General features: G+C 38.9%; 1 protein-coding gene across 1 annotated transcript in view; it reads right to left on the bottom strand.

Moving 5' to 3' along the window:
• pth1r (parathyroid hormone 1 receptor) overlaps positions 1-20,481 on the bottom strand; it is a 103,841-nt gene that overhangs the window by 35,030 nt on the left and 48,330 nt on the right. Inside the window, exon 2 of the mRNA XM_082174259.1 lies at positions 13,350-13,449. Coding sequence (XP_082030385.1) covers positions 13,350-13,449 — 100 coding nt within the window. The remainder of the gene's footprint in view (positions 1-13,349; positions 13,450-20,481) is intronic.

Raw genomic sequence — 20,481 nt, 5'->3', positions numbered from 1 at the left:
CAATCTGGTGGTGTTATTTTACAGCCGACCGCAAAGTTTGAGCGTCAGGCTATTTTCACACACAGGCCAGAGAGACTCAAGCCACATCCCGGCACTGTGCGACCCGGGCTGAAACCTCAGTGTCTCTCTCAATGGGAACCTTGTTCATGCCCCGCCATGGAGACTTGGTCTTAACCGAAGCACAAACGTGCAATAATAACAAATAAGAGCTTCGCAGTGCAGCCTAGCCTTGAGCTGAGGTCGGGCTCCGCCACCTTCAGCCCGGACTAGAATAGATAAACCGACTCAGCTAACTATTTGCTGAGCAAACACCCCGATGCAATGCTCTAATAATAGTTGGCTCAACGGTTAGCGGAGAGCGCCACGTAAACGGCGGTATAGAAACGTCAAGGGTGGTCTCACAAAGACATGGTCAGCGGCGAAGCAGAAGACATTGCTGAATCAATCGCCGAGTCTTTCCTCACACCAAGAGCGAGGGATGTAGCGGCCAGCCGTTTCCTTTGGATGATGAACACTTGAAAATAGACTTGTTTTTACTGTAGGAAATCTCCTTAATGTGCTTTGACACGCATTTATTGTGCTAGGGCCAGAACTGTCTTTGGCAATACCTCACAAAAGCAACAGAACAGCGAGAATTGCTTTGACGGCGACGGAGAGAAAGACAGTTAGTGTAAAATTCCAGTTAGAAGCAAAAGGGAAAGGAAATGTGCAAACTGCTTGTGTTATGTGGGGTCACAGTGATGCTGGAGTGCACACACACACACACACACACACACACACACACACACACACACACACACACACACACACACACACACACACACACACACACACACACACACACACACACACACACACACACACACACACACACACACACACACACACACACACACACACACACACACACACACACACACACATGTTTGGAGACACTTTACGAGTGAAATGTCCAGTGAGTGGCACAAAGAGCATGATGTTCGGTTTAACTCAAAACACATGAATGTGAATCTGACAATGTTTTATTACGCTGGTTGTTGTATTGCTGCAGTTCGGAAATGAAATGTCACCGTTGAAAATAATGTAATACCACCTACACTAAACCAGTGACAGTGCTAACAAAAGCCAATGTGACATAAAACACATTTGCTGAACTTGGCATCCGTGACATTTCAGCTTGATTCTACTTTGACCTCGCACTGGAGAGCTTCACATCACGAGGGCACTGCCTACACCTTGAATATATGTGAATGCACAAATCATAATCATTCTTTTCAAAATAGCTTTCAGATATATTTTCCAAGGTAAAAACATTTATAATAAAAAAATAAAATAATTTACAGACACGCACCTGAACTAATTTTGCCTTGTCATGCAAAGGTCAAATTTCAAAGTTGACGTTTTTCATGCATGTAAATTGTCTTATATACTGCAGTGTTCGTAATTGTAGTTTTTACTCAAATTATATTTTTAATATTTGAGATAAAAAAAAAAACGAATTTGTTTGCAAACTAATCCTAGTGTCGCACAATTTCACTGGACTCCCTATAGGTCAATATTTATCAAAACATATGTAACTGTGTGGTATGTGGATGGCTATGACAGGGTCATTACCCAGAAGCCTATATAATTCCTCAACAAATCCTCAAGAACGTCAATGAACATCATGAAAGAAGCATGCAAACCTTTAGGAGGACCGGGCCATAGGTGACAATACAACAGTTACAAATGATAAAAACACTATATTTCTAAGGTAAGATACCTGAAGTTGCTGAAAATTGTCTTTTTCATCTCCGCTTACAGACTTGCTACATAATATATTTTTACGAGTACAGTTAAAAGCCCTAAAGCGCTTGAACCCTGACAATAGCTTTTTAAAACAAATTTTAAACAAATGAATAGATCCAAACTTTAAGAAAAAATCATTGTCCCATCATTGACCCAAATAAAAAATGCATTGCAGCCATCACCAGTGACTCCTGGTCTCCGCACCAGCTGAAAGCCCCCATGAACAGTGTCTGTGAGAGAGCACATGCGTCGCCTGGTGTCTCCTGCTGGTCTGTGATCAGAGAGACGTGTGCACCCTTCCAAAAGGGGTCAGAAAACAGCCACCAGAAAGAGCGCAGAGTCATCAGGTAAACAGGTCAGATCTGACTCAACACAGGGCCGAGAGCAGAGACCCGACTGCAGGAATCTCTCCGCCAGAGACAGCACTTCACGTCACTGCAGGACATTACAAGAGATCTGGTGAAACCGTTTCTGTTTTCCACTGTTGAACATCGTAGTTGACCTATGCTATTGATTGACTGCATGAAACTTACAGCCAGCGGATCTGAGATTTATTATCTGGATGCAGGAACAATCATTTCTGAATAAGCACAGACTCTCTGCTAAGTGCAAATAGCCATAGATGGTATTTATATATACTACCAGTCAAACGTTTGGGATCGGTACGATTTTTAATGTTTTTAAAATAAGTCTCTTCTGCTCACCAAGGCTGCGTTTATGTGATTATAAAAAACAAACAAAAAAACTATTGTGAAATATTGTGATAATATTATTACAGTGTAAATCAGCTGTTTTCTATGTGAATATACAGTAAAGTGTAATTTATTCCAGTGATCAAAGCTGAATTTTCAGCATCATTACTCCAGTCTTCAGTGTCACATGATCCTTCACAAATCACTCTCATATGATGATTTGATTTCAGTAAAGACAGAAATGTCTTTACTGTCACTTTTGATCAATTTAATTCATCCTTGATGAATAATAGTATTGGTTTATTTTATTTATTTCCCCCAAGAAATTAAATAAAAATTCTTATACATATAATGTAACAAATTTAAAATAAATGCTGTTCTTTTGAACTTTCTATTCATCAAAGAATCCTGAAATAAAAATGTAAATAACTGTTTTCAACATTGATAATAATAATGAATGTTTTTTTAGCATCAAATCATCATATTAGAGTGATTTCTGAAGGATCACAAAGACACTGAAAATTCATATTTGATCACAGGAATAAATTACATTTTAAAATATATTAAAATAGAAAACAGTTATTTTAAATTGTCATAATATTTAACAATTTGACTGTTTTTTTTTTTTTGCTGTTGTTGTTTTTTGTATTTTTTGTATTTCTAATCACATAAATGCAGTCTTGGTGAGCAGAAGAGACTTCTTTTAAAACATAAAAAATCGTACCGATCCAAAACTTTTGACTGGTAGTGTATGGCAGATACTATTTGCACGTCAGTGTATATAAACAGTATGCAATAATAACAACATATTCAGTGTATTTGATTACATTTAGTATCAGAAATAGATGTTGCCTTATTTTCCCTACACCTAATCCTAACTATACTGATCCTGCTGAACAGTAAAGGTGTCCTCCAAGGTCCAGGAAAGGAGTTACAGTTATATATGGATATATATATATATATATATATATATATATATATATATATATATATATATATATATATATATATATATATATTCAACTGTGTGTGTATGCTAGTATTCACATCAAAAAAGACGTATACTTTGGGCTTAATGATACAAGTGTGTCTGATCAATAATACCAGCCTGTCTGATTTCCACATCAAATTTCAGTTATAGGCATTTTCAACACCCATTAGTCCCTTGTTTTTCACTTTTCAAATAATTTATTGATTTTCATTTGTAATAAACACCTTTCAGAGCTGAAATGCGATGAAACCTGAAAAGAAAGAGATCGGAAAAGGGCAGATTTGAACTCGTTAAAGGTAACATCACTGTCATTAGTTGCCATTCTGCTGTTCGTCTGGCTCTACCAGTCAATAGTTGGTGTAAATAGCCTGTGTCAACAAGATGAGGGACTGTTTGCACTCATTTGAATTGAGCTTAATCGGATCGATTGAGGTGTTTACATGAAGGCTGAACCAGCAATCCAATTACTAACTATTTAGTTTGGTTGCATGTAAATGTAGATACGGTTAAAGAAAAAACTGTTTTACTCTAAGATGCTCAATTACTTCAGTCGTTAAATCTGTATTACACAATGTCCAATGGAGTCTAAGACCATGTTAAGCCTGGACATAAACAGATTTTAGGTTTTTGAAAAATGTACAAGAAAGAATAGTTATGATATAAAGTAGGCCCTATATACGATTTAAAGTCCCCCTGTGGTGAAAATCCAGCTTTTAATGTTGTTTATGTGTCTATGTGGTGTTTTTAATCTGCTTTAAGACAAACCCTGTGTAAGTTCATAAGTCGACACCATTGCTGAGTATTTCCTCCTTAAAACTGCAGTGAACCAAAGACAGTCTCAAACACACACTTTCATTTGCATATTCATAAAACCACGCATACTAAATGAGGCAAGGGTGTCGAGTTACGTTCAAGATATTTTAAGACATGAAAATACTTTAAATGTGCCATTTTGGTGATCAAATATGAGTTTTAAGGAATACAATTATTAACTACAGGGGGACTTTAATACATTATTTGTAGATCAACAATCAGACAAGCAAAGATTGGCTCACTGAACCTTCTCAAATCAGCCTGGATAGCTGGTAGCTTGTGGCGTTTCTGCAAGGTTATTGAAGCAAAAGGTGGTAATACTTCCAAAGGTTTATGTATCATCGTTCTAAGACATTCAAGGTAATTGTTTCAGTACTGGTACAAAACTGGAAACAGTATCAAATTGTGAAAATAATTTTAATAAACCCTCAGATTTCAGGTGTGTGTTTCCCGTAACTCGCTGCTCAAACACCACAGTATGACGCATCACTGGAGAAATGACCTGCTAATCACGGCCGTTTCACAAAACTGCAGTTAGAAATCGGGATCACTCTGCCAAGCCTTGAACAACACTAAATAGCCTCAGACTTTTGGACCCCTTCTGTATATTATAATTATTCCTGTCTGTTATTCATCACTTCATATTTCGAAAGTAATCTGCAAACCAAAGTAGACTGAAACACTGAAAATGGTTTTGAAAGAGTGAAAAGAGCACAGTTGTCCATCTTGGCAGTGACACGAAAGCGATGTCGGGAGGCATTACGTGTGACAGAGCTCAGACAAGCTAGCATCGACTGCATCTGAATGAGAAGCCATTTGAGTGCCAGATCTCTGCTTAGCATCAGCGTTGAGATCAGTGGCCTCTAATAGGAGATATTGGACCATCCACTGCCTCCTGAAGCCCTCATGACAAGCCTCTGCTGCTGGACTAACTCAACAGGACTCGACTGCCACTGAACACAGTCATAGCTGCCGGATAATCCTCACTTCTTCTTCTTTAGCTACTAATTGTCACGGGTAGCGTGTAACTTTTCCAAAAGTGAGATGAGTGACAGAATGATCGAATAGCCAAGAAGCTTTAGTAAAAACAAAGGGCGATACACCACTACAGCATACCATTAACTTCAGCACAGAACAAAGAGCTGAAGAAAGAGGCAGGCGATCAATGAAACAGGGAACAGGTGAGAACTAGTTAGAAACCATGGTAACAAACGAGCACTCGGGCAAAAATCCGAAATCGCCCCCTATACCCTCAAACAGGGATTTATCTGAGGGGACAGCCATTAGTAGTGGTGTCCGAAACCATAGTGGACATTATTGAGTGCACTCATTCAATCCCACAATGCACCACACTAACGAGTGTACAGCTGATGTATGCTCAACGGCTGTCCAAATTCGCTCACTGGTTTTCATTCACTTCTTCAAGTGAACTGTATTAGTGGACTAACATAGGGAAGAGTGATTGAGGGTTTAGGAGGTTCAGCCAGCGACAAAGAAAATCATGACCTAGAAACTAAACAGGAACATGACAGTGAAACTATAAAACTAAACATGACATGACGGTGACACTAATATACGGTGTCATTTAAACTCGGACTCTCACATTTTTGACAAATTAATTTCCATGACTTTTCCAGTCAACTGTGAATACTGGATAACAAGGAGTTCAAAATCATTTGAGAAAGACTGCACACAAAAAGAGCAATTTAGCTGCATTTTCCATATTTTACACATAAAAATGTTCTATAGAAATTACAGTCACACTTTATATTAGACGTCTTTAAAGTCAGCATAAAACTGAAAGTTGCACGAGTCTTGTCTCCCCTATTGTGACGTATATTAGAGTGAAACGCTTCTGGGACAAGAACAAATGTGGGCGGGGCTTGATTTTGTCTGTGAGGAATTGATTGGATGGTTGAATGGTTGTGGTTTGCTATTGGTGGATCTCATGTGAGTGACAGGTTATAGCCCCGCCCTCGTCATCAGAGAAGAGATGTTGCTGTTATTCTGATTCAAGATTACCAGGAACACGAATTTAAAACACAGATAAATCATTTAAAATAAACACTGCAATATTCCATACAAAAAAACAAGAATTGTCCATTTTGAATTACAGTGACTTTAACTGTTATGTACCAAGGGCATTCCCTCTAAGCAGGAGAGGCAGTGCCTCCTAAACCACAGCACACATGTAAAACAACACAGACATTATGAATAACACAACACCTGTGTGAAGCAGCTTTCCTCCGCTGAGCTCGCTGAGTCTGAACAGACCCGAGGGTTTGGTGTGGGGGGTAATTGAGAATGAATGAAAGTCACACCAGTGGCCTGTTACACTGTTCATGTAATTAATCATGCGTTTATGTGTATGTTCCACATTTTCAAATCCATCTAATAAATAATGCTGTTAATGGGAAGAATAATTAAAAAGTAAGTAACCAACTTGATGTCACATTCAAACCTGAAATGACTTGAAACGTGATCTGTGAGGGGTTTTCAGTCAGGTGACATTAAAGGTTTATCTCTGTGTCTGTGGCCATCACACTCTGGTGACTGATGATCCACAGATAAGCCGACTACTTCAAACAACAGCTGGACATTAGCTATCAAATCAAATATATTTGAAACGGTGTTAATAATTGCATTGTGAATGTGAATTGTTTTGATTGTTGTTGTATTCTTGATAGTGTAAGTAATGCTTTTTTTGTGTCAGCATAAAGTTCTTATTTACGAACACCACTGCACAACACTGCTATGTGATTATGTAAAATAAAATAAAATAAAATATAAAACAAAATAAATAATAACAAGCCATAATTACATACAAAATAAGTACAATGTAAAAACATGCATATACACAATAAGTGCGTTGTATCAAATTATTCAATTAAATATTAGTACATAGTAAAAGACACCTAATATAAAGTGGGACTGAAATTACTTTTCCATAATTTTTTTCAAATTCATTTGATTAATTTGTATTATGTTTTCCAGGTCTGGAAATCACAATTTTAAAATAGGCAGTATCTGCAAAAACCTTTAGATAATATTTACACTGAGTGTTATAAAATAGTCAATAGTAATTAAAAGCTATTGGCACCAACTGTGAATAATCTTGTATGCTATTTAGTCATAGCATATAAGATTTTCTAGCAATGAGTGTTTGGCAAAATACATTACTTATAAGCATATTTTAAACCATCATAAATAAATATGAAACATATGTAATGCAATGGAGAAAGGTGATACTCTAATTTGAATATAAAATCATGTATAACCATGTATAGCTATTTTAAGCACAGGATGTCTTGGGAATGTCCTCTTTCTCTGTGACTAACGTACTGCAGCTCGTGTCATGTTTCATTCAAGTTTGCGTCTAAAACTGAAAAGTCAAGCACATTTACCCATTGTGTAAGAGATTCCACAACATTTTACTCCAGTTTGGACAAAAACGTCCCTAACTGCTTCATGCTGCGAGACAAAAGTGACTTCACACAAGTAAAATAAGCCTGTGATGAGAAGAAAATAATACAGCAGTCTGGCTATGACAATAGGCCACCAGAAAAGGTTATTTAAAAGCTTTTGAGACAGTGCTCCAGGGACTGAAGTGACCACAGTGAAAGGAAACTGAGGTTGCCATAAAAATATAACCCTTTCACACACTCTTCTATTCCCAGATCTCTATTTAACGTGGCAAATCACCCAAAAGGGATTACACAGAACTGTGCTATGCTGTTTTCCATTTAGCAGCTGCTGTTTTTTCTTTTCTGATGTTGCAATGCCAATGTATCGTTTAGACATCACAACATAAGTCACTACGTAAAGATAAGACACAGAAAAAATGTATTCAATCATGTCATCACTTAAAGGGCACCTATTATGCCCATTTTCACAATATGTAAAATAAGTCTATGATGTCCCCAGAGTGTGTTTGTGAAGAGTTACCTCAAAATACTCAACAGATAATTTTTTACAGCATGTTTAATTTGTCACTTTTTGGGGCTCAGAAAAAAAACGCACCGTTTTCCGTTTTAGTGTGTATCCCTTTAAATGCAAATGAGCTGTTGCTGCCGGCCCAGAGGGCGGAGCCTCACGAGCTCGCGCTCAGAGTCAGAACAATCAGGACAAAAACAGAAACTCTCAGTAACGCTGTTCATTTCGACCCGGAGTCGGACAATAATGCCCACAGAGTCAGAGAATACATGCTATATGGAAATAGAACAGGTATAGTCTAATTACGATTATAACTTATTTTTCATCTTGCTTTTATCCACTATTAGTACAAGCCTGCTGTAGCGGACCGAATGATGGCCAAAAATATACTGATGAGTTCAATGAAGTTTATTGTCCATCACACAAAAGATGAAGCGTTAGTTTTACTCCAGAGAATCACTGTAAGAGCTGAATAAACACAGTATAAGAATTGCGCATTAATGTCTTATCCATAAACGCTCTCTCTCTCCCTTTCATTATCATCAACATACACAGCGAAGTACACAAAACACTCGTTACAACTAAAGCCTGGAACACACCAAGCCGACGCAGACGAACTAGCGCTGATGAAAGCCGACTGTGTTGTCGCCTCGCGTCGGGGTAAAAAGCTGCACTTGAACACACCGAGAGAACTACAGCCGACTGTCAGCTAGAATGCGCGTTCTGCGCCTGCGTGTAAATGAGACAACTGTCTATTTCTGCAGATATATTCGTCTATATTCGTCATTCAAAAAGGGAAACCGGCGCTGCCGGCTGCAGTTACACAAACCGTAAACAAAGCAGTGCGTGCTTACCGTTTTGAATATCAATCCTGCTAAACACTGTCTTTATTCCACTCCTCTCGTGTTAATATTGAAATATTCGCCAAGGAACACTCAGATAAGATGACATATCATTAGAACAGCCTTCTATCTGTACCGTTTTGACTTTGCTCGCTATTTTGCTATTATTCTCGTGCACTGACTCGGTCACTAAGCTGAACAGCCAATCAGAGTTCCCTGTTTCACCGACGGCCCGACGCCGATTCAACATGTCGAATCGGCCGTTACAAAGCCGACGAGGACCAATTTCAGCCGACGGTGCGGAACACACTGAGAAGATTTAGTCGGCCGACGCACGGAAACTGCCCGACGGCCGACCGTCGGCTTGGTGTGTTCCAGGCTTAACAGTAAACAAATATATACACACCTTTTCAGTGGGTGCTTACTAAACTGGTACACTGTAAATCCGTAAAACGACTCGATGAGCTGTCATGAAGTGCGCGCTCTCACTTTCATTTCTGCCGTGATCAGTAACGTTAGTCCTGTCGCTCCGGAGACAGTAAGCTGGGTCACGAACTGTTGGTACAGATCCATCCTCGAGTAACAACGAGAGTAAATGAAGACTGCTATGTTCATTCTTACATCCAACAAAAAAACACCTCAATCGCTTTTGAAGACATTCTTGTCTACAGCTAGTCTGGCTGTCACCAGACCAAGCTCAATCTTTTAAGACTGAACATTAGTCTGGGGAGTCTGCTCTGTATTTTCTACTGCACAAGAGGCGGGATCTACGGGCAGAGTTCAAATTACTCTGTACACAATTGGATAGTCCTTCAACCAATCAGACCAACGATCCGGGTGACATACTTTGCAGCGAAAACTCCAGGCAGAAAACGTGTCAACAAACGTGTTGGTTTGGAGCATTGATCAGCACTTTGCAGAAGCAGGAAAGGCATCCAGCGATTTCTGAAACATGAAAGTGAGTGGTACTGGAGTGGAAAGTGAGAAGGAATTGGATTGGATTAAACCCGCCAATAGCGTGTCAGGTGGATAAGCCAGTTTGTGATTGGTCCCCGCAAATTTGTAACGGAAGCAGGATAGAAGAACGTACAGGTTTCCAGCCTGAGCTGCAGGGAGAAATCAAATCGCCGGCAGATCGGCCTGGGTTTACCCAGTCTAGTCTACAGCTGCTCCGGCGTCGAAACAATGGCCGACTGTGTTTAGCTTACTCAGGGCGGGTCTACGCTAAAGCTGCATTGTCAATCAACAGTCGTGGGAGGGGCTTGTGCAAAAGTACGTCACATTGCCCCGAATCTGAGAACGGCTTGTTCTGAGACAGTGCAACAGCCCTTAATAGTTTAACAGCCCTTACTTCACTGTACCCAAGAAAAAGGGGGAGGTTACAGATCTTGGATCTGCGAGTTCTGAATCAGGTTCTTCATCGGCTACCATTATGAATGTTGACGCAAAAACACATTTGAATGCATTAGTCCCCAAGATTGGTTTGCAGCGATCTACCTGAAGGATGCGTATTTTCATGTTTCAATTCTCCCTTGACCGTTTCTGTGTTCGAGGGTCAAGCATATCAGTACAAAGTCCTCCCTTTCGGGTCTCCCTGCGTCTTCACGAAAGTTGCGGAGGGGGCCCTTGTTCCCCTCAGGGAATGTGACGTTCGCATCCTAAACTATCTTGAAAACTGACTCATAAATGGCACAGTCACGAGATCAGTTGTGCGAACACAGGGACATGGTGCTCAGTCACCTCAGCCAGCTGGGGCTTCGGGTCAACTGGGAAAAGAGCAAAATAGCCCCAGTGCAGAGGATCTCTTTTCTCTGTATGGAGTTGGACTCGGTCGCCCAGACAGCAAGCCTCACAGAAGAGGGTGTTCGGTCAGTGCTGAACTGCTTGAATTCAAAGTTCAAAGGCAGGACAGCGGCCCCACTTAAATTATTTCAGAGAATCCTGGGTCATATGGCAGCCGCAGTAACGCCGCTCAGTTTGCTTCATATTTGGCCGCTTCAGCACTGGCTTCACGGGCGAGTCCTGAGATGGACTTACTGGGTGACAATCACTCAGGTCTGCCGACGAACCTTTAGACCGTGGTCGGACCCTTCATTTCTTCGGGCAGGAGTGCCCCTAGAACAAGTGTCCAGGTATTCTGTGGTCTCCATGGATGCCTCTACCAGAGGCTGGAATGCCACATTCAACAGGCATGCAGTTTTAGGGATTTGGACGGGTCCGCAACTGCATTGGCACATCAACTGCCTCGAGTTGGTAGTAGTACGTATCGCAGTGGGCCGCCTAAAAAAAACGCTACAGGGCAAAGACGTACTGGTCCATACGGACAAGACTGCGACCATTGCGGTGGTTGATGGCCACCCTGAAAGTCTATGCTGCCGAAATTTCTGCCTATCACAATCCAATAGAGGGCAAGTCGGTCGAGAAGCACGACCTGGTCATCAGGTTCCTTAGGGGAGCGAGGAGGTTAAATCCACCTTCCCCTTCCTCCATACCCTCTTGGGATTTTCTCAGAGCACTTCAGAATGCCCCATTTGAGACTTTGCAGGCTTCCATTAAGAGGGTAGAGGACCTGAAGGCATTTCCAGTCTACGAATCGTGCATAGAATTCAGGCCGGATGGCTCCCATTCCGTCTTGAGACCTCGCCCACATATGTACCCAAGGTTCCTCCCCACTCCCTTCAAGGACTAGGTAGTGAACCTGCATGTGCTGCCCTTGGAGGAGGCAGACTCAGCCCTAGCTTTGCTGTGACCTGTCCATGCTCTGTGACTGTACGTGGACCAAATGCAAAGCTTCATGACCACAGACCAGCTCTTCGTCTGTTACGGAGGCCAGCAGAAGGGAAAGGCTGTCTCCAAGCAGAGGATGACCCACTGGATAGTGGATGCCATCGCGTAACACTTTTGCTAGATTTTATAGCCTTCGTGTAGAGCCAGTATCCTCCTGTGTTCTCACCTCAAACGAGTAGAAGGCACTGAGGGGCCCCGGCTAGTGTCAGCTTGCTCAGCCAGTGTATGTGCCCATATTGCTTCAGAGAGTTCCTACGAGTAAACCCTGTTGAGTTGAGTGGGTCATGTGGAACAGCAGTGATGGACATTCTCTGTGTAAGCCCTGTCCTTTCCTTCGCCCCATCTGCATAGAGGTATCAGGAGGCTTTAACAGGGCGCTGGAAGAGGCAGCATCTGTGGCGCTTTGGTAGGGATTCCTATTCGTTGGTCACTACCGATGTGGCGTCGAATGTGACAGACTGAAATGGAACGTCTCGGTTATGTATGCAGAGCAGCTGTTGCAATTCTCGCATACCATTCGCAACTCGTTTTATAAGGGCAAGTGCAGAGTAGAATCAAGAGTTTTAAAATTTGGACCTTCATGAATTTTGGACTACTTTTCTCTCTGTGTAAAATGTTTTCTGTTCTAATGATGATTGATATAAGGAAAAACCTGGCTTTCTGATATCCAAAAATATTACATAAATCATTCAGAGCCTGATGAAATGAGAACCTGTTGAGAGCAGGAAATTAGCAATTTCAGATGTTAGGTGAAGTTTGACTTCCCATGGCGCTCTGAAGTAAAAACTCCTGTCCAGTTGAAAAGGTTTCAGATGCTGAAATCATATAAAACACTTCATATCGGTGTATCCTATCCAAACAAGGAATTATGTTACTTATCATTACTTTTAGTAATCAGATTTGCGTGTAGGTTTTAAGTATGATACCACACACACACACACACACACACACACACACACAATATATTTTTACCAAAAAAAAAAAAATTATATTTCATTTCACAAAGGAAAATGACCCAGGACGCCGCCATGTTCATACCAAATCTACACCCTGGAGTCTAAGACTAAAACATGTGCTTTTTTTAAAACAGGGAGCTGACAGACAGCTGCTTATTTATTTTAAATATTTTAAATAACAAAGTGTCAAGCCAGTGTAATAGAAACTAATGGGTTCTGTTGGCTTTGGCACTGACTGATGGAGTGTTGCTGAGAGATCCAGCTTAATCAATGCCAGTTCGTTTTAGCATCAGCCTGATTGGATGTGGCGTAGCGCAGAGTCACACTCAAGCACCTGAGACCTCCAAGCGGAGACACATGTGTCCACAACTCCTACGTCCATCAAAGGTGTCACTTCAGCCATGCCCAACTGACCTGAGCGTGAAGAGAACTGCACTCGGGTAGTGCTCGGAGACAGTGGATGTCTATGCAGTGACACCCAGATTAGCAGTTTCTTCCTCTGTGTGTTCTCAGTCTTTTATTAAAGAATACAACATTTATAACTTACCAGTTTTATGTTTGGACTTGATCGCCAGCTCGCATTTCCGCCTTGCGTTGAACAGAACATAGAGTTGTTCCTCTTTCGTGAGGACATCATCAGCATCAACCTGTACAGACACACAAAATATATAACAACGATTAATATAGAGTTGATTACCATGGGTATTATTGATTTTTATTAGGGCATATTGTTTTTTTCTATATATGTCATCCTTTTATGTCAAGCTCTTCAGTGTAATTAATTCACTCAGATAAATGCTCTGAATATTTACAATTACTAATTATTTGATAAGAGATTATATAGTATGACTAATTTCAAACTAATACAGTTTTTCTCAGTCGCTTTGGTGCATTTCTCACATCACTATTTACATTTGCACAACAGTTAGTTCAACCTACACAACATTTAGTCATTTGTGCACATCATAGTAGCAGTTTCTCATTCCTTCCAACAAATTGCAAATGCTTTTGGACATGCATCAATTGTTTTCATACAACTCTCTGCTGTTTTATAACATTATCATTTGCTCATGTCATGTCAGTCAAAATTAACTATACTTGTGAATGCTGAATAGTCATTCCATATAAAACTAATAGTCCTCATTTCATTGCTTGAGTCATTACATACAAAAATGTTGAACTAGTTGTCAAAATCTGTCAAGCAAACTTTTAAAAAAAATTAAAAACTTTTTTAATCGCCACTCGAGGAGATACTTTCCTCGCTGCATTGCAAGAGATGATATTCGCTGTGATGTAGATGAAATTATGTGGCCAGACAGAGAGGAACGTCTGGATGTGCATGAATGATTACAGTACTATGTATGTTGTATGTTCAGTTCCAATATGTACTGCAATATTGTTTCCAGTTGTGCTCAGCTCTACCCAAAGGGAGTTTATGTTTGTTGTAAATAAGGGTGTATTTGTTCTTTTGCACAATGCTGTGAACAAATTAGAATTGCAAAGAGCATATGCAGTAAAAATGTGAAACATACATATTCAGTGTCTTGTACTCAGTTACCTCACTAAATACAGTAATGTGTAACTTTACTGTATTTTTCAAATGGCTGTGCAAATAGTATATAGTGCTGTCTTGAGCATTTTCAGGTAGTGTCAACAAGATCTGACTTTTTTTTGCATTGGAAAACATTTACAGAGTAAACTGTCATAATGAAAACATGACAAAGCCATATGACTATCTTGTTCATAAACAATGGTGTCAGGTCTTTTCATCTTGATGACACTGACACTTTCATTGACATGAATACTTGCTTTTGAGGAATGAGCTATCCATTTTGAGCAAGTGACACGCTTTTGCAGGTTTGTACCTGGGTAATCTAGGTTTTGCAGTTTGTACTAATTGTTTTGAGAACTGCATTAACTGTTGTGCAAATGTAAATAGTGATGTGAGAAATGCACCAAAGCGACTGAGAAAAACTGTAATATTATGTAGTATGTAGTATCATTTAAATAAAAATGCATTGCATAAAAACAATGCCAACCCAATCACGCTACATTCACAAACATTTGATTTGATATTAAAAGCACTATCAAAGCTTTATTCATTCCTTAAAATATATCATTATACATTCATGCATACATACAGATAATAACAGAGATAAATAGATAGACAGACAGACAGACAGACAGACAGACAGACAGATAGATAGATAGATAGATAGATAGATAGATAGATAGATAGATAGATAGATAGATAGATAGATAGATAGATAGATAGATAGATAGATAGATAGATAGATAGATGATAGATAGATAGATAGATAGAAAGCTCTAGCATCATTGTCTTGCAGATTCCACTTTGAATATTATCGTGTAACTAATGGTCATACACAAGACTAGCAGTTTGAAAAAGGGAACAATGGGTGGAATATTAAGTCTGGCTTAATGCCCATATAGTTTTTGAGGTCACTATATGTACATTTGCTGAGCGATGCACACATTTTGTATCTCTAGTGATAAACAAGAAGTCTAATATATCAGGGATCCAAACATAGAACCAACTCTAAGATATCCAGCTATTTTAGCACTTTAATATCAGTGCATATTCCACGCTCACAAAAGCTTTTGCCAAGTAAACAAAAAACAAAACAATGCACAATATCTTGAAGGATCTAAGGATTCTCAATAGCATTAGATGTGTGTGTGTGTGTGTGTGTGTGTGTGTGTGTGTGTGTGTGTGTGTGTGTGTGTGTGTGTGTGTGTGTGTGTGTGTGTGTGTGTGTGTGTGTGTGTGTGTGTGTGTGTGTGTGCGTGGCTTCAAGAGAGCAACCATACATCTGTGTTGAGTTTTCTTTATCCTTTTAATTCATTTATAATAATTTAATCATAATAATTTATAATTGAATAATTTTTTATCCGATTTAATCATCTAATTGTTCATCTTTATTCTTTTATTTTCCTTGCAATGCTTGCTATTGTTGTTTAATCTTATGATGGTGTGGTTCGAGGGGATGCTTGTCTTCATAAGAGATCAGAGAAAAGTCTCTTTCAAGGTTTTAAGGACAATGTTGAGATGCAGTAACTTTCCATTGCCTTTGCTGTGGTATGATAACACTTGCTGGATTTGTTCTGGCCAGACGAAGTTCAAAACGAAGTCCAGACGAAGTAGAGATGAAGTTCAGATGAAGTCTAAGCATTGAAGCATTTACTCAACTAAGGTTATTCAATAAAACCTGCTCATTTTTTAAAATCATCTCCTGTTTTCTGCTCTTCCTCTCGGGCTGAAAATATACATTTAGTTAATACAGTTTTGTGATTTAATTTCTGACAGGATCATGTAAAGAGACGAGATCCAATATTCCTGCTGTGGAGATTCAATCTAACAATCTCTACAGGTTCTCCATTTTCTATCTCAGTTGGGCTTTTGGTTTATGAAAGTGCTGTATGTGATATTCTTATGTGATATTCTTATATTTGGGTCACTCTATGACCCCAAAAGCACGACGGGTTCTGTATTATGTAACATATGTTGCCTTAATCAAAAATGTTCATTTACTTCAGCAATGCATGATACTATTTCAAAGTGATTTCCGTCATTTTGACTGATAATGAATTGTATTTACCTGTGAAAACAAACCTGGAATGAGACGTGAGGATTTGAGGAGAATAACGAGAGATTATTCGTGCATTCCAGTGAATTATTAATGGGAATGTGTCATAAATTTAATCTGGAGAACAGACCACAAATGTGCAGGACATGTTGTCCTTTTTCATACTATTAGAGAGGAATGCAAAGGGAAAAAAAGAAAATAATCAGCAGGAAAAGAATGCAGTGACTGAAAGGAGATCTTGCCGTAGATATTCTTGTCACGTTAAAATACCAAGTGTAACGTTATTCTCATGATGTTTGAAATTAATAAAACATGAAGGAAAACTGACGGAGCAGCTTTATTTTTAGGGCAACCTTGTAATTTGAAATGATTCGTTTCAGTCTTTTTGAATGGAAGTTCCCCAAACCGGAAGTGCCTCCCATCATTCAGCGTGCAGTGAGCTCGTCGGGAATAAGCTGGATACGTTTATGTAAAATCTCAGGCATGGTTTGTCCACGTTGAGCAGTGAAGCCAATGCAGGTGTGACTCTGAATTTGGCTTACATTATTTCCCCTTTATCTCTTTAATTTCCTTTCCTCTCTACTGTTACAGCATGCCGGAAATGCCACCATTTCCAGTTATGCACAGTTATCCATTGGGAAACCTGGAATTTTTGGGCTCTACTAGAATAGTTTTTCAGGCTTTCATGCATATTTGACTTTGCTGCATCCCAGTCTGTCAGTGTGTTTCCCGAAAGCGTCGTTAGCCAACTGTGGTCGCAAGTTCAGTCGTTATCAGCAGTTCAACGAGTCAGCGTTTCTCTGCTCTGATTGGTCGGCTGGTGAAGTGTGTTGTGATTGGTCGAGTGTGTTTGGGAAATGTCCCGCCCCTTACCATAACCACCAGTTTAACACACTACTGACTAACTCAACCAGGCCCCGCCCCTTTATTCTGCGTAGGAATTATTATAATGAGGAATATTGTGACGTGTTCGTTCCCGGAAGAAACTCAAGACTACAATGGAGGCGTTTCAGGGAGTCTTTAAAGGGATAGTTCACTTTGAAATACATTTTTGGTATGTTTTTGCTTACCTCAAGGGCATCCAAGATGTAGGTGTCTTTTTTTCCGCAGTAGTTTCAATGTTGATATTTTTAGGTCAAACCGTTCTTGTCTGTCAGTCATATAATGCAGGTCTATGGTCATTATCTCAAAACACAAGCACAGAGTCCAAATTAAAACAATTCCCCGTCGTCCAAATTAAACAATTCCCCATCGTAAGTACACATTGATGGCCTAAGACACGAAACGAGCGGTTTGTGTGAGAAAACGAACAGTATTTATATCGTTTTTACCTCTAATACACAGCCATGTCCGAATGATCTGATCTGACGTGTACGCAGACTGGTGCATAGATATATACACACTAGATGTCGCCTTGTCTACGGCAGTTCATTGGAACGAATGTCTTTAAGGCGACATCTAGTGTATATATCTATGCACCAGTCTGCGTACACGTCAGATCAGGAATTGTTTAATTTGGACGACGGGGAATTGTTTAATTTGGACTCTGTGCATGCTCTTTGAGACAGTGACCATAGACCTGCATTATATGACTGACAGACAAGAACGGTTTGACCTAAAAATATCAAAATTGAAACTACTGCGGAAAAAAAGACACCTACATCTTGGATGCCCTTGAGGTAAGCTAAAACATACCAAAATTTTATTTCAAAGTGAACTATCCCTTTATAGTGGGGCGGCTAAGCGCAGATTTTCATCAGAATCGATCACTTTGCGATAAAAGGATGAAGTTTGGTATGAAGGCTCACAAAGGGGGTCTGATCAGATTTAGGACCGTAGGCGCTCAAAATTTGGCCCCTGGGGGCCATGTCGGGCATTTTTCAAAATGGCCGCCAAATATGGATTTCGTAATGGGAAAATGAATTAAAAGCTGCCAGAAACATAAAATGCAATAACACATTTCACCATAAATACATGTAAATATGAGCACACTTTCACATAGAAGGTCTTTAAACTTTAAAATATAAGATATGTTTAAAAAAAAAAAAAAAAATGGCCGCCAAATATGGATTTCATAATGGATAGACGACAGAAATTAACAATTAAAAAAGTTGCACATTTGATCATTAATCAGTCTAGTTCATTTTTAAACAAAAAGGAAAAAAGGTTATGATATCTATCAGAAATTATGTACTTTTTAAATGTATATTTAAATATGTAATATTAAATTGTGTGCATATATTAATACGCATCATTTTTACTTGGTAGTTTGTCAGTGACTCCTCCTTATTCAGTCAGTAGGTTTCATCTTGTGGTGGCCACAGTTGAATATTATTCTCTTTAAAATCTAGGGAACTGGTGGGATGTTTTACTCTCTTGACTACGAGTGAGATAAAGGCAAAGTCAGTCGAATGTGTTTCTCACTGTTACTCAGTAAAAATAGTGTAGGCTAATACTGCAAGTAAGCAAACATAACTCAGACAGGCAAATGTAACATAAAATAGATTTTAGTCTGCAGGAATTTAGAGTTAGGATTCTGTGAAATAAAGTAGGTGTACATTTCCACAGAATTTCATTCAGGCTGGTTATCTAAACTAGCTGCAATTCATCCTATTTATTTCATTGTAACTCTGTGCTCTTGTACGGCTAGTTTATACCACCCACAGCTAATCTCAGTCAATTCTTTGCTCTCCAAATGCTCTCACCTTGACAAGAAATATTAATTGTAAGAACTGTTGAGTCCTGCTGGATTATTTGCAAGTGGTTTAGTAGGTAGGCCTACACATCACAATAGCGATAATAATTGTAGACCGAGTTTTCCTCACAAGAAAAAAGTAAATTAGCATGATTACCACAATTAGTCAATCGATTTAATCTTTTTTGTGCCAGTTAAGTGAAATAGAGTAGCCAATATTTTTTTAAGTTATTAGCACACATCTTTTAAGTTAGTAGTAGGGGAGAGCGGGGCACAAAGTAACGCTTTTTGACTTTCTCAGTTTGTGTAAATCTACTTTTGGTTCAGAGTATTTATTTTTTCCCACATTAATTTCCCACATGTCTAGTACAATTATGTGGTTTTGTTTTATTAATACAGTTACAGTATATACTTTTTTTCTGGATATACCACAAAAGAATGGAAGTGAAATGTGACAACATGCCCCATAGGTGGGGTACATTGTAACATGTGTGGGGCACATTGTAACATAACATATGACAGCTTAAAATGTTATCTGATCTAATAAACAAAATATACAAGACAAACTAAAATATTTTCTAAATAAAATAGAATTAAAAAACTTTTTCATATAAAATAATGGCAATTTTTAATAATTAAATATAAACTCATTTTTGAGTTTTGACTACAAACACAGGAAAACACAGCTATACAACATAGTTCAAAACAAATAAATAATTAGTAATTTCTGAACATTGACTAACAGTCTTTATTCAACTTTTTCTCACATTTTCTCAATAAAATTAATAAAAGTATAGAATATAATAGCATATTTCTAATAGGGGCACATTGTAACGCAGTGTGACAACATGCCCCCGCCTGCACAACTGGGGTTTAAACCCTGCTAGTGTTTTCTGCTAGTTAGTGAAGCATTAAAGAACTATCTCAACTGTTAAATAACATATTGGAGATTAAAATAATATCAGATTTGTCTAATTTTAAATAAACACAAAAAATAGAGATGAAAAATGAACTTAAGTAAGAAATTTACTTTTGCTATGGTTTAATAAATTTCTATGGATATCTTCCAAAAAAAAAAAAAAAATTGGCGCAATTTTTTCTCTATATAGTGTTGATATGGCAACTAGTAAATACACCGAGTTTCGTCATCCTAGCATGTGTGGAAGTATTTAAAACAAGTGTGTTACAGCTAGCCCCATGTTATGTAGTGCCCCGCGCTCCCCTAGACCTCAAATACAGTTCCACTTCATAAGAAAAACTCAAACTACAAGACCACTACACAAGAACTACTGTGATCCAATGCAATGGCTAAAACCTTCAAATGATTTAATCCTGGATATATTGCCGAGCTGGCACCTTGCTGTGGTGGATTAGCT

The sequence above is a fragment of the Leuciscus leuciscus genome, assembly GCF_965113295.1.
Source record: "Leuciscus leuciscus genome assembly, chromosome: 6".
In the NCBI taxonomy this organism is placed as follows: Eukaryota; Metazoa; Chordata; class Actinopteri; order Cypriniformes; family Leuciscidae; genus Leuciscus; species Leuciscus leuciscus.
The sequence above is the reverse complement of the archived record's forward strand: the minus strand, read 5'-3'. Positions and strand labels throughout refer to the sequence as shown.